Source organism: Cnephaeus nilssonii, assembly GCF_951640355.1.
Source record: "Cnephaeus nilssonii genome assembly, chromosome: 13".
Lineage (NCBI taxonomy): Eukaryota > Metazoa > Chordata > Mammalia > Chiroptera > Vespertilionidae > Cnephaeus > Cnephaeus nilssonii.
Genome location: NC_137084.1, coordinates 41,248,151 through 41,263,316, shown reverse-complemented (window position 1 = coordinate 41,263,316; position 15,166 = coordinate 41,248,151). Strand labels below are relative to the sequence as shown.

At 41.7% G+C, this 15,166-nt stretch overlaps 2 protein-coding genes across 2 annotated transcripts in view; one reads left to right on the top strand and one right to left on the bottom strand.

Annotated features, from left to right (window-relative positions):
* Positions 1 to 8,984, top strand: part of LOC307110130 (uncharacterized protein) — a gene marked incomplete at its 5' end in the record, with an annotated part of 46,998 nt that extends 38,014 nt beyond the window's left edge. The window contains one exon of the mRNA XM_079789171.1: positions 6,097 to 8,984. Within this exon, the coding sequence (XP_079645297.1) occupies positions 6,097 to 7,071 (975 nt within the window). The 3' untranslated portion in view covers positions 7,072 to 8,984. The remainder of the gene's footprint in view (positions 1 to 6,096) is intronic.
* Positions 8,985 to 12,490: 3,506 nt separating this feature from the next.
* LOC307109627 (olfactory receptor 51I2-like) lies at positions 12,491 to 13,478 on the bottom strand (the record flags this gene model as incomplete). The annotated part of the gene is made up of 1 exon (XM_079788446.1): positions 12,491 to 13,478. Exon 1 carries the CDS (start codon positions 13,451 to 13,453, stop codon positions 12,491 to 12,493), a length of 963 nt encoding a protein of 320 aa, XP_079644572.1. The 5' UTR covers positions 13,454 to 13,478.
* Between the last annotated feature and the right edge of the window lie 1,688 nt (positions 13,479 to 15,166).

Below are 15,166 nucleotides of genomic sequence, written 5' to 3'. Positions count from 1 at the left end.
GGGGTGGGGCTGGGGATATGAAGCTGGCCCCAGACTCACATGACAGCAGGCTCAGCAATTTCTGTGTTTGTGTGGTAAAGGGAAGCACAGATGGTAGTTTTCAAGCAATTTTCCAGTGATCAGTTTACTGGGTGCCTGGCAGGAGATGGCCTAAATGAAGATGAAGAGGGACAGAGAACAGATGGGGTTGGAACTGGGGTAGAAATAGACTGTGGTTTGGTGTGTGAACAGGGCCAGTTCGGGGTTGGTAGTGTGGTCCAAGCTCAGTTTGTCATTAGAGGGTCACACGATAGCTCTGTTTGGGGTGTGAGCTCTGAATGGGGTTCAGGCTAATTGGATGCTCGGCATCAGGAGTCAGTCTGTGGCTGAGATTGAGATTTAGCAATCTTCCTAAGGCTCTGTGCCTAGAATCAGGGTTTAGTCTTCAGCCCATTTAGAAAGTGAATTCGTGTCTACACTGCAGTGTCCCTGGCTTGTACTCAATCACTTTCAGCTTCCCAAACAGGTATGTTCTCTTTCTCTCTGGGTTTTTGCATTTGTGAGAGGGCACTTTTAAAAACAAATTGGATCAGGTTTGTTGCTTAATTTCCTCCAAGTCACTCAGAATTAAATCAAAACTCCTTGCCTGCAAGCCACTACATGATCTGGTCCCTTCCCTCACTCTGCCCTCATCTAAAACTCTCCTGTGATCTTGATGCTCCAGCCACAATGACCTTTCTGTTTTGTGAAACCTCAAACTCATTCTTGACTCAAGACCTTTTCCTCTTGTTGTCTCCTCTGTCTGTAATAATCTGTCCCTAGATCTTCGAATGGCTGATGTATTTCATCACACAGCTCTCAGTTTATGTGCCACCTCCACAGAGAGGCTTCCACTGACTTCCATCTCAAATATGGGTACCTTGTCCCTGCCCTTTGCCTCCTATTGCTCTGTCTTGTCTTCAGTGCTCTTATCTTTGTCTGAAGTTTTCTCGTGTATTCATTTGTTAAATTTTTTTTTTGTTATCACCCTCTTAGTGCATGAGCTCCCTGAGAACAGTGATCTTTTCTGTTGTATCCATCATTTTATCTCCAGTTTGGGGCAAATAGTAGGCACTCCACATGTTTTTGTTGTCTAACTGAACATTGCTGTCTCCATGCCCCCGAGCTTGCCCGGTTAACTGCTACTAGTCCCCCAAGTCTTGGCTCAGATGTCACCTCCTTAAGGAAGCCCCCTGAGCATGACAACTTGGTGAGCTATTGTCTGTTTGCTCCTGAGGGCCTTGTAGTTTCCCTGGTCCTGGCATTTATCACAACATGCTGTGATGGCCACATCATTGTCTCCGTTTCTCCCCACTGTGGGAGGGATGAACTATGACTTACTTACTCTGTATCTTAATATCTCTGGTCTGGTCCACAGTAGACAGCCAATCAATAACTGTTGTAGAAATCAGTGTTTCAATCAAAGATCCAGATCTGGCTTTCCACTGCACTATACTTCCCTGTGTGCAGGCAGCAGCCAGAATAGCTGTGATGGGCACTGACAACTAGGTCAAGCTTTCCAGCTCTTTGGGACTCTGATTGGCTCTGGTCCTCCTTGGGAAGGAGAGGGGCAGGGACCAGAACCCTGGGGCTCTGCATAGGAGTGATTTTGGAGGGACAGGCTGACTTGTGTGAGTAGGGTGGGGCTGGGAGTCTCACTTTCTATTGAGTTAGAAATTGCACTCTCTTATCTTTCTATTCTCATCTTGACCAGTCTAAAAAGAATAGACAAGACCCTGCAAGGGTTCATCTGCTTCATCAAATATAAGACCCTGCAAGGGTTTATCTGCTTCATCAAATACAGAGAATATGATAATTTGGAGTGGATGTGATTCCGGGGCTGCCACCCTGATGGAGTACTAGGAAAAGGGCTTTTCCACAAATTGGGTGAAGAGCTCCAACCTCCTTGCTGGTCACAGCATTGCCCCTGAGGCTGGCCTTCCTTCTCTGGGCCTGGGAGCGGAAGCTAGAGTCTCCCAGGTATTTCTGGACTTCCCTCCAGAAACATTCTCTGACAGATGTTCCCGCAGAGGCTGGCAGTGGTACCTGAGACCTCCACCCATTGTTCCAGGCTTTGCAACAGGCCAGGCTACTACACATGTGCACAAAATTAAAAGCAGCTAAAATCGGGGGAAATGTATAGGCCTTGGAGTTAGACAATCTAGGTTATATTTCTGCTTTACCAGTCAACTGTTAAACCCTGGCAACATTATTTTTCCCCTTGGGACATCCGTTTTCTCACATATAACATAGAGAAGATACACAGAATTGCCATCATGCAACATATTTCTTGGGCTAGGGATACACAATGCAGTGCCTGGAATTTTGCAGGCACTCAATGATTTCTGCTATTATCATAAAAACAATAAAATCAGCATTGGGAGTAACCTCGTTGTTCTGTTAGGTCAGAAGAGATGGAGCTGAGAGCCCCGGCCTATCTCCCTGACTGCTTTTCCATGGGTCTCTGAGAAGGCAGGAGCTGAGAGAGTTCTGGGGAAGAGTGTGAGAAGGGGCTGATCATGAGGGCTGAGCTGGCACTGGGGGAGTCTTGGAGGCCACGGGGAAGGAATGAAGAGGATTTAAGGCCTCAAAGTGGATTGCCACTCTTTGTAGTTGGGGGCTCCTGCTCCCTCATCCTCAAGAAAAGGCCAAGGTGTTCTTCACAGTTCTCCAAGAAACATTCCTGGGACTTGCTAAGATAGTGCGACTTTCTCAGAGAAATATCTTAAGCACAGGATTATTCCTTAGTAGTGAGAGCAGTGTGGGTGGGCTCTCTAAAAGAAAAGAAAGGAAAAGGAAAGAAAAGAAAAAAGTTCCTTTGTTTATTTTTCCTTGATTATGCCTTATTTTCAAACTAGAGTGATTTAGTTCCAATTTCCTCCAGATCTCCAAAGTTCTATCGCTGAGTATGTGCCAATGGCTCTAATCACCAACAGTTACTCAGGCTGGAAGTCATTGGGTCCTTCTGCCTGCCTCCTCGGGAGACTGTGGGAGACGGGGATGCTTCAGGGATGGGCAGTGTGAAGGGTGACACTTGGGCCCTCTGGCTGGCTCCCTTGCCCATTCCTTTATTTCTCTCCTGCTGCAGTCTTCTGAGGTGTAGCCGGATATTTTACCTCCAGCGATAGCTGCCCGTTTCCTGCTGCTGAGGCACCTCCCTTCCAGCATGTGTGTGTTGTGTGAGTGTGTGCTTAAGGTGGAGTGGCAATGAAGGTGACGAATAGGAGGGAAATAAAACGCTTTTAGAAACTTCATACCTCTTTAGAGATCTTCTTTCCCATTTTTATGGAAATGTTCAAAAACAGTGTTTTGCACACTGTGATACAGTTTTTGCAATGCCTTTTGACATGCCTTATATGATTTTGCAGCAGCACTATGATTTCTTATTATTGCCCTCTGCATGTATTTATTGCTGAGACTTGCATTCCTAGTCCTAGGACTCGGCTCATTACATAATTTTACCCTCAGAATATGGCAATCCACGATTCCTTCCCAATACATCGCCTAAGGCAGCACATTTTAATCCTAGTCATTTATTGCACTGCACTACCATGTCTGTTCATGTGAAATTTCTGGATGACATGGATATCTGGCTCTCTGGAGAAGCAGAGCCTTCTTGCTAATGTCTCCAGGTGAGGCATCCTAGGTCCCCTCCTCTCTTGGGCACAAACCGTGTGTATGTCCACTTTACATTTATTTAGAGGCAAGACTTTGCACCTGCTCTGTTCTCTATGCAGCCTCTCATGCCCTCTGGCTCCCTGGGTAAGAAAGACCTTTTCTGTTGGACCTAAAAATTCTTGTTCTGAAGTTAAGACCACCCCACCTGAACCTTCCAAACATTCTTTTATTCTTCTCAAAAGTCTCTAAAATTCAGACAACTAGAAATCCTTCCTACACTCTTGACCTTGTTGTCCTCATTAGATGCCTATTGAGGGATTCTTCTTTTGAAAAAACTCATTTTACTTTTTAAACAAACACTAACTAAACACTAATAAATATGGTAGGGTTTCTGCCATTAAAAACTCATAATTCAGGGGAAAACTATAAATATGCAATAATTATAGTTCAGGAGGATACATTCATAAAATGAGACCTAAACAAAGTTCTCTGGGAGCACAGAGCAGGAAATATTTAATTATACCCAAGGGAAAGAGAATTAGGAAAATAGCATAGGAGAGAGAGACAGTAAACCAGGATGTGAATGGTAAGTAAGATTTTGCTCTGTGGAAAGACAGGAGAGGGAAAGAGATACTCAGAGAAACACCGATGCGAGAGAGACATATCGATTAGTTGCCTCCTGCACACACCCCTGATTGAGGTATGTGCCCTTGATTGGAATTGAACCTGGGACCCTTCAGTCTGAGGGCTGACTCTATCCACTGAGCCAAACTGGCTAGGGCTCAAAGGAATTTAAAAAAAACGCACAACACAAAACAACGGCTAGTGACCTGATTTCTTTTGGTTAGAAGACTATTGGGATTGTGCCAATGAAAAAGATTACATGGGAGTCATGGCAGTCAGAATTGGAGCATCTAGCTTGTGTGACTATTTGGGCCACCCTAACAGAAAAGAGGAAAAACTAGAGGAAAAACAGTTAACAACACAGACAAGATTTTTTGCACATTAACTATGTGCCCAGCATTGTGTTAAATGTTTCATCATCTCATTTGATCCTCACATTGACATTTTTTAGGCAGTGACTGTTATCCTCATTTTAAAGAGGCTTAGAAAGGTTAATTGGTTTGCCTCAGATTGCACACTTAAGGAAGTCTTTGATTGGGATTTGAATTCAGGATTGATTTCATACCTCATATTCTTAAGAGCTATAAAACCGTGTGTCTGTAAGAGTTTGTTTTTGGACAGGGAGAGTTTGATGTGCTTGAGTGACAGACAGGTAGATCTTTTAGTAAGACTGTAGAATTATGAGTCTGGATCACAAAAGATAATTCATGGCTTGCTATATAGATTTGGGAATCAATAGTTTATACGTAACAAATGGAAAGGAATGAGATGGCTCCAGAAGGGGGATATAGAACAAGAACACTGAGGATAAAATTTTCAGAGCATTATCATTTAAGAGCATGCTTAATGATCAAGCAGAGGAGATGGAAGATCCAGAAAGGAGACCAAGAACTAGTGATCAGAGAGATGAGGAGCAAAGGGAGGAGGGAGAAGTTCTAAGAAGGAGGGATTTGCTCCCAGTGTCATGCTACAGAGAGGTCAGGACAGAATACTTAAGTGACTTTGCCTCTTTGCCTAAAAATCTAGGTTAAATATGGCTCCTTATACCTTCTCCCCCCAGCAGTTTGAATTAAGCTCTGTTGTTCTCTGTTCTAAAACTTGTGCTCCTAGTGTTCCCCTGAGTGACAGCTTAATGGTAGAACAAAGATTATTCACACATCCTGAACCCAGTGTTAGATGCAAGTCCCTCCTGATGCTGGCCATGAGCTCTTCTTCACACTCAACTCTTCTCTGGTTACCCATGCAGAGAAGTCCTACCCTGTTGTCAACAGCCAGATCTTGTAAATCTACCCTGGCTATTTTCTTCCCAAGATAAAACTATCTGAAATATACCCTAACAATAAATGTCACTATTTCCATAGCTAGCTCCCAAGTTATAGCTGAATGTGTGTGTGTGTGTGTGTGTGTGTGTGTGTGTGTGTGTGTGTGTGGTATAAATTCATACTATTTACATAATCTCGTAAAAAGTACGTGAATATTTATGGATGGTAGAAAAGAAAGGAGGAAGTTAGTTAACTCTAATTGTTTTAACTGAGAGAGATGATCTGAGCAAACTCACGTCTGACATTTTTCACCTCAGCAATCTCTACTTACATCCCTCACTTTTGTAACCAAGGGTGGGGTTGGTAATCATGGCTGGGTGAATTATCTGAACCTTGACTTTTGAAGGATGGTTAGGTTGAGTTTAGAATAGGCTCAGAGGGTGGATAGACAATGACATTAGAGTTAGGGTCAGAACAGGGCATCAGCATGGAGGGAAGAGGTGTGGTGTTGTGATTCAGGAGGATCTGACAATTGTTTATCTTTGCATTCCAGCCTCCCCAGGTGTGGCATTGATTGCAACTCAGCTTCTTCACTATGGTGGGCCCTAATGGCAATGAATCCAGTGCCACATATTTCGTTCTAATAGGCCTCCCTGGCTTGGAAGAAGCTCAGTTTTGGTTGGCTTTCCCTTTATGCTCCCTTTACCTTATTGCTGTGCTAGGTAACTTGACAATCATCTACATTGTGCGGACTGAGCACAGCCTACATGAACCCATGTATATTTTTCTTTGCATGCTTTCTGGCCTTGACATCCTTATCTCTACTTCATCCATGCCCAAAATGATGGCCATCTTCTGGTTCAATTCTACTACCATCCAGTTTGATGCTTGTCTGCTACAGATGTTTGCCATCCATTCCTTATCTGGCATGGAGTCCACGGTGTTGCTGGCAATGGCCTTTGACCGCTATGTGGCAATATGCCACCCACTACGCCATGCTACTGTGTTAACATTGCCTCGTGTTGCCAAGATTGGAATGGCTGCCGTAGTACGAGGTGCTGCACTTATGGCACCTCTGCCTGTCTTCATCAAACAGCTGCCTTTCTGCCGCTCCAATATCCTTTCCCACTCCTACTGCCTACATCAAGATGTCATGAAGCTGGCCTGTGCTGACATTCATGTCAATGTCATCTATGGCCTCATCGTTATCATCTCTGCCATTGGCCTGGACTCAGTTCTCATCTCCTTATCATATCTGCTTATCCTCAAGACTGTGTTGGGCTTGACACGTGAAGCCCAGACAAAGGCATTTGGCACTTGTGTCTCTCATGTGTGTGCTGTTTTCATATTCTATGTACCGTTCATTGGATTATCTATGGTGCACCGCTTTGGCAAGCGGCAGGACTCCCTCCTGCCCATCATCATGGCCAACACCTACCTCCTTGTCCCTCCTGTGCTCAACCCTATTGTCTATGGAGTGAAGACAAAGGAAATCCGGCAGCGCATCCTTCATCTTTTCCATGTGACACCCCTCACTTCAGATCGCTAGGTGTCAATGATAAGACTTATTTTTCATTCAAAGTTCTTTAATTCAGATTTTAATATCAATATTTTGGGAGACAGTATTAGGAGAAAAACATTTTCCTTAATAAAAACACAACTGATTCTTCAAAGATGAAACTGGTTGGAACATCTCCTGTGGATAAGGGCAGCAGAACAGTATACTCCCAATCTCCATTTGTGAATATTATTTTCCCCTCTAGTTATTTTCTATGTATAATTATTAAAATCCTGAGGTGGTTGTAGTTGTAGGATTATTATTTCCCATTTAACCATCCAGTCCAATTCTCTAAACTGCTTGTACTAGTCCACAGCATTCTGAGATAAGGGTGCTACATCTGAAGCATATTTACCAAAGGCTTAAGCATGGAAAAAGTGAAATAAACTCAAGAATACAATACAAACAGATACTTTGGCTTAAAACTATGATTTTTTTCTCCCCAGAAACCATATTGGATCTCAGAAAAGAAGATATACCTGGATTTTCTTCTTCAAAATGATCTCCACAAGGAATATATAATTTACTTTCTTTTGGGGCACCAGCCCTTAGGAGGGAGATTGGAAGTAAAACCATGCAAAAACGACTGTTACCTGTATTAATGGAAGATGACACACTGTTCTGAGAGTTTTTACAGCCCATGGACACTTCCTTTCAATCTGAATAGAAATATAATTAGTACCACCATTGTACTAATGGGGAAGCTGATGTTCAATGGGTCATGAGGTCACACAAAAAAGTTGTCTTTTGATGCCTAACCCTATATTGTGAGGAGGAATTGTTAGACCAGTGGGATAGTGAATTAGACATTTCCATAGTCTTACATTTTCTAGGGGAGGTATTTAATTTCCTTTCTCACTCATCCAGTGTTGTATTTAGACATTTCCCATTAGTATTGTTGGTGGCTTTAATCTCAATAGCTTCTGGTCCATTTACCAATGAACTTGTGAAGTAGCAGCAGGAGTGTGTTTGGGTAATTCCTAACCAGTGGCTAATTTGGGAAATAGTATGATTGGCAGTGGAAGCACTCACTGGGTATCTGGAGAGGCGCTCTATAAAGAGATGCATCAGAAAACACCTTGAAGCTCATGGGAGAAATGGCAGGTCTACCACAGACCAGGGAATCAAGAGCATGACACATCATGAGACTGAGGAAGCGCAAGGGGCTAGCCATGAAGCAAGGCTAAGGCAAGCATAGGTCCACAGAAACAGAGTAGAGCATATAGGTGGACAACTACATCCCCAAGGCTCTGAGCTGCCTTACAGGGGAAGCCCACAACATCAATGCTTGGAGAACAAATCTACAGGAGAGACCAATAAAGACTGCTTTCCTGCCAGTTATGTTTAGCATAAATGTGGTCCCAGCGATCCCAGGACCCCCACAAGCTAGGTAGCATAGCACTTCCCAAAGGAAGCAGAATGGGAAAGAGGGGTTATGGGCTTCACAGAGTGCAATAGGAATAAACAGAGCAGAAGCGAGACCACTACCCACAAGGGGAGTGCTAGTCAGACCCAAAGAGAGGTAGCTAAATGTGAGAAGCAGGTAGTATAGTGGAGAACATGGCACAGGGCCAGCCAGACTTTTCTGGCCATAGCACAAGATTACTTAGTAGAGAGGATATGGAGCAAGCATATCTGATTTCTTGGACTGGAATCCAGAAGACGAGAGTTATGAATAGTATGGAATCTAATATACCCAGATGAATGGTGGCCAGCAGTACTAGGAACATAAACTTGAGTCATTGCAGGCTTCATTTGGAGGGAATGAAGGATTAGCCCATTGCCTGGTAGAGTCCAGACACTGGGACTGAGAGAAAGAGACAGAATGAAAGAGAACGACATGTCATTTTTTCTTATCAGGAAATCAACACATGATTACTATAAATATAAATCTTAGACATTGTGAAAATATTTAAAAAGTAACAATATAATAAAAACACCAATAAATTTGTCACCTTAAAAGAAAATAATTATTAGCATTTTGGTGTTTATTTTTTCAGATTTTTATTGTTTATATTCATGCTTCTGTAGGGGCATATGCTAAATGTATGTGTCTGTTTTATATTTGAAGTGCTATTGGAGACATAGATAGATGAATAATAAGAAGATAAATATAGAGATGTCAATTTCATTATTTCAGATTTTAGAAGGGATTCCATGTCTATGGTACTTAATATACTCTGGATAACATTTTATAGATTTTATCCTATACAACTTAAACATTTTGTGAGTGTAAACACACACACACACACACACACACACACACACACACACACACATTGGGTCACCTGGAAAAGCCTGGAGTTAAGAACTAGAATGAGAGGAAGAGGCTGTTTCTTTTTAGGAAATTTGGCTGGAAGTTAGGTTAGGTTCTGGACGAAGACCCTCATCATATGCCTTTTACACGAGCATCCTTTTACCTTCCCCATTTCTTTTGTTTATATATTCCTGCCTCTGGCCCTACCATCTCAGCCACTTGGACCTTTTTGAGTCCTGAAGAAGTCTGAATGTTAAATCTGTCTATAAGTCACTTTTTTAAAGGTTTTATCTGTTTATAAAACAGTTTATGAACTGTTTTACAAACATGTCTTGTGTTCTCTATTCACCAAACCTAATTCCTCCTCATTCTGGACACACAGCTAAGCATTTCTCAGCCTCTTTTGAGATGGGTATGATTAAATGCTAACCATTACTTTCAGTGTGAGTGCAAGTGACATGTGCCACTTCTCTGCCAGGCTCAAAAATCTTCACATGTTCAATCTTCCACATTTACATCAAATGTGACTTGGGAAGCCATTAGTTGCACATGGTAAACCACAAGCAGCCTGGGTTCCTAAAAATTATGTAGAGACAGATCCTTCGTACCTGCCACTCTCCATCAACCCATATTTACACTAGGCAGTTGAATAAATAAAAAACAAAGTACTAATGTGTCAAGACTTTGTACATGTTTTTGTTGTCCTTAAGTAGGGTAGTCTTATAACAACACTAAATAAATAGTTATTGAATAAACAGATTAAAAACTAAAAGAAATAAAACCTGGAGAGTAAGGAGCTGAGGTAAGACTGCTTTTTATCCTTTTAGAGAAAATACTGGATGTATAAATTTATCAAAGAAGCAGATATTTATTTACATTAATATAATTATCAAAAGTCTTAATCAAGCTGGGTCTCATATAGATTTAAAAAAAAATTTACTCTGGGTCAATACCTTCTCACCTTCTCAGGAAACTTATATTATTGTTCCTTCTCCCTATTAGATATTCAACCTCACTATCTCAGTCATTCTTAGCATTTATTATGTTCCAGTCTCTTCCATATTAAAAATGACAATGACAAGTATAATCCTGCCAAGATACTATATCCCTCCTTTATCTCTTCCCTTTCATAAAATCTCTTAGAGAAGTTAACTAATTTCCACTTACGCATCTCTCATCTAGCTCTTGCAGTGCTCCGATATAACCATAGCCTTGGTGGAACTGCCAAAAGAACTTTTACTATCATCATCAAGGTTTTTAGTCCTTATCTTCTCTGACTCCTCAACAACATTCAACACACTTGACCACTTCCTTTTTCTTGATACAGTTTCCCCTTTGGCTTCCATGGCTTCACACACTTGGCTTTCCTCTTATCTCTCTTGATACTTCTCTGTTTCCTTTGCACCTACAGTATAGTCTTCTTTGCCTGATGAGACAACATGTAATAAGACAGCCTACAATCAGACTTTTTAAAAAATATATATTTTATTGATTTTTCACAGAGAGGAAGGGAGAGGGACAGAGAGCCAGAAACATCGATGAGAGAGAGACATCGACCAGCTGCCTCCTGCACATCCCCCACCGGAAGATGTGCCCGCAACCAATGCACATGCCCTTGACCGGAATCGAACCCGGGACCCTCCAGTCCGCAGACCGACGCTCTATCCACTGAGCCAAACCGGTTTCGGCTACAATCAGACTTTTAATTGTTATGCAATCACATTTGTGTTGATGGTGTCTATAGTAGGTGCTGTGGCAAACACTGACTACTCTCCATGACTTAAATTTATCTCTAGACTAGACCATTCAGCTAGTCTAGTGCCCCTTTCCCTATTCAAATTTATTTGTACATTCAAAATAATTATTGAGCTGCTATTATTTCATGAACACCACTAGACACTGAGTATATGTTGGCACCTTTGGAGTTATTGCATAGTAGAGTGGCAGAATATTAAACATGTGCAGGAGACAAACAAGTACCAGTGGGTAATATGGAAAAGAAAATTAATTAGACAAGATTTTCTGAAAAATTAGACTTATACTTGACAAATGAGGAAGGTAGCTAGAAATGTGATGTAGAGTGGGGTGATGAGAATGTTGCACGCAGAGTAAATGGTAGACCCTGAGACCAGATAAACTGATTGTGTTTTAGGTTGTAATCTGCAATTCATACTCCTAAGTTATTTTATAGTAAGAATATTTAATAAATAATTTGTATGTATTAGATACAAACCAAATTACTTAGAATAGTATGTGCAATCCTTTACAATCTACCTTTTTGACTTCATCCCCCAACTCCCTCTTTAAACCCTACGCCGCAGGCATAATGGTTAAAATATAAAAAGTGGTAGAGATATAAAAAAGTTCAGAAATGCTCATCTTTCCACAAACACATGTACTTTTTCAAAATATTGAGCCTGTTTTTTATATTGCTCATTTCCCCCCTAGGTTTTTCTCCTTTTTACTCAATTCCTACATTGCCTAGGAAAAAACACACACCATGCTACATTTTTTTTTCCCAAGATGAAATGAAAAGCATCCTCTTCCTTGTAGAAGTTTGTCCTATTTTTCTAGGCGAGGTGTAGCAACTACTAATTTACAGTCTCTAGTAATCTCTTGCAAAAAACTTTATTATGATACTTATAAGTCTGTATTCTAGTTGTGTATGTATATGTCTTTAACCTGGTACAAAATTGTGAGTTTCTGGAGAAGACCATGTTTTATATATTTTTCAGTCTTTAATTCTTAGCTCTGCTTCCAGTACAAAGCAAATGGTGAACATAAATTTGTAACAGAAGGAAGCCTGATGGCCCTAACCAGTTTGGCTCAGTGGATAGAGCGTCGACCTGCGGACTGAAAAGTTCCAGGTTCGATTCCAATCAAGGGTATGTACTTGGTTGCTGGCACATTCCCAGTGGGAGGTATGCAGGAGGCAGCTGATTGATGTTTCTCTCTCATCAATGTTTCTAACTCCCTCTCCCTTCCTCTCTGTAAAAAAACAATAAAATAAATTAAAAAAAGAAGCCTGATGGTCTTTCCACTGTATTAGCATGGACAAGGAATTTTCAGTACTCGCCGAGTGTAGCAGGTTTCTGTGAAGCTATAGCAAGTATCCTTTATGGTACCCAGACCCTGTTGTATTTCATAGTTTCATCAGCCTTGGCCCTTCCACCTCAGCACTCTGAGCATGGCCTCCCTGATGGGCTTGGATTTCACACTGTAGATGATGGGGTTAAGTACAGGGGGCACCATCAGATACACATAAGCAACCAGGGCATGTACAATGTGAGGCAGGTGTCTTCTAAAACGATGGATCATGGACATGGTGATGCATGGGATGAAGAAGACAAAGACAGCAAGGATGTGTGAGACACAGGTGTTGAGGGCCCGGATGCGCTCCCGGGGGGAGGTCAGCCCCAGGACTGTGCACAGGATGAGAGTGTAGGACAGAATGATGAACAGGGAGTCTATGCCCCCAGTGGACACAACCACATAAAGCCCATAGCGAATGTTTATGGTGATATCAGCACAGGCTCTTCTCATTACATCAGGATGGAAACAGAATGAGTGGGACAAGAGGATCTTGTTAGGGCAGAAGTTCAAACGTTTAAGCAGGAATGGCACTGGGAAGAGAGATAACATAGCACGGGCTACAACGGCCAGTCCAATTCTGAAGATGATATTGTTTGTGAGGAGAGCTGCATAGCGCAAGGGGTTGGAGATGGCCACAAAGCGGTCAAATGACATGGCCAGGAGCACCGAGGACTCCACCACAGAGAAGGAGTGGAGGAAGAACATCTGCACCAGGCAAGCATTGAAGGCGATGTGACGATGGTCAAACCAGAGCACAGCCAGGGTGGTGGGCATTGTGGACAAGGTGAGACCCACATCGGTGAGGGCCAGCATGGACAGGAAGTAGTACATGGGCTGGTGCAGGCTGGGAGTCCTCCTCACAGCCAGGAGGATGAGGCAGTTTCCAGTGAGGGCTGCAGTGTACATGCAGGAGAAGGGAATGGAGATCCAGCCATGAACGGCCTCCAGCCCTGGGATGCCAATCATCAGGAAGGAAGCTGGCTGGAAGAAGGAGATGTTGACATAGGATTGGGAAGGGAGCATCCTTGGAAGGCAGAAGAAGTCTCCAGAAAGATGTGACCTCTTCAATCCAGGAAGACAAAAGGCATTGACAGGGTACCTGTCATTAGGAAAACATTTATTTTTGCTGTATAGGCTTTTAAATGAATTATTTTTCATTTCTTAGTTCTTCGTATTATGAGTAGTTCAAAGAATATGCATACATTAGTGAATATGTCCTCAAAACAAATACAGAATGTAGGGGATAGTTTTAAGTTCTTCAAGATTACAGAAAATAAATGACTGAAATGGACTTAGAATTTAGTTGTTTCTAAATGTAAATTCTATGCTATTTTCACCTTACATTTACATGCAGAGTCTTCATTAAATCAAGTGATGTTTATTAATATACTTTAATATATATAGTACTCTCTAAATGATCATTAACATCATCATCATCATTATCATCATCATCATCATCATCATCATCATCATAGGCTTTGTCTAGGTCTATATTGTTATTTTATTAATGGTGCATTTTGCAGTATTTCTAAGTGCTTTCACATAGCCTTCTCATTGTTGTCTCAAAATTACCTTGCTGATACAGAAGGAAAATATTTTAGCTAATGTGAAAGGAGAGAAATTATGTAGCCCACCATAGGGTGAGAGATTCTCCCTGGATCAGTTTATTAGAACTTCAGATCTTTTTGTGTTGAGGGGTCTGAGTACAAATACTAGGACATTCTCTTTTAATCAAGTCCCAGTAATGATAAAGTCCCAGGATGAAAATGAGAACAAGTACTAGGTAAGTTTTAGTAAATGAAGAGATAGTTGATTTTCGCCAGGTAACTGAAGACACTTAAATATATAGGTTCAGCCCTAGCTGGGAGATCAGTTGATTAGAACATCATCCCAATATGCCAAGGTTTGGTCACCTGTCAGGGCACGTAGAAGAAGCAATCCATGAGTGCATAAATAAGTGGAACAACAAATCGGTGTTTCTCCCTCTCTCTCAAGTTGATAATAAAAATTTAAAAATATGCTGTCTAAATATGCCTAGCCCAGAGAATATCAGCCAGGGTCACTGGATGCCAGTGTAATCCAGGCTACACATTGCTTTTTTAGGAATCACCCCCTCACTTCATTTATTTAACATTCCCCACAACCTTTACAATACCAGCCAGACACTTTGTTCAGCCCTTTCCCATACCCATATTGAGGCCTTGATTTGCCCTTGAATGTGCATCCCTGTAAATCACTCAGCACTGACATTTGCTCTAGCTGGAGGGCCACAGCTGCAGGGCCAAGGACCCAAAGTTAGAATTTCTACAGACACCAACTGAAAACACAAATCAAAGACATAAATGCAGGCACCTATAGAGTTCAGTAGGGTGTTCTCTACTTTTAGTGTTTGTTGCTGAGCAAATACATTTATTGAGGTATAAATCATTACATATCTCTTATTTTCCAGATATTAGACTTCATTTTTTTTTGTTTGAAAATTCAAAACTTAAGTTCAAGTCTATTTGGCTTAAACACTTTGAAGTGTTACGCTGCCTGTATTGGCCAGGACATTACTAGATGCTGGAGATTTGTAAAGTGTGGAGCTGGTTGGACCAGATTATCTGAATGAGCTTGTTCTCTTCTCATGTTCTATGGTGACATGATTTGGGGCCCTCCAATTAAAACCCCTTCCTATTTTTCAAAAAATCTTCTGTTTGCCTCTCTGTCATAGTGAGTTTTTGAGTTCTTCCTACA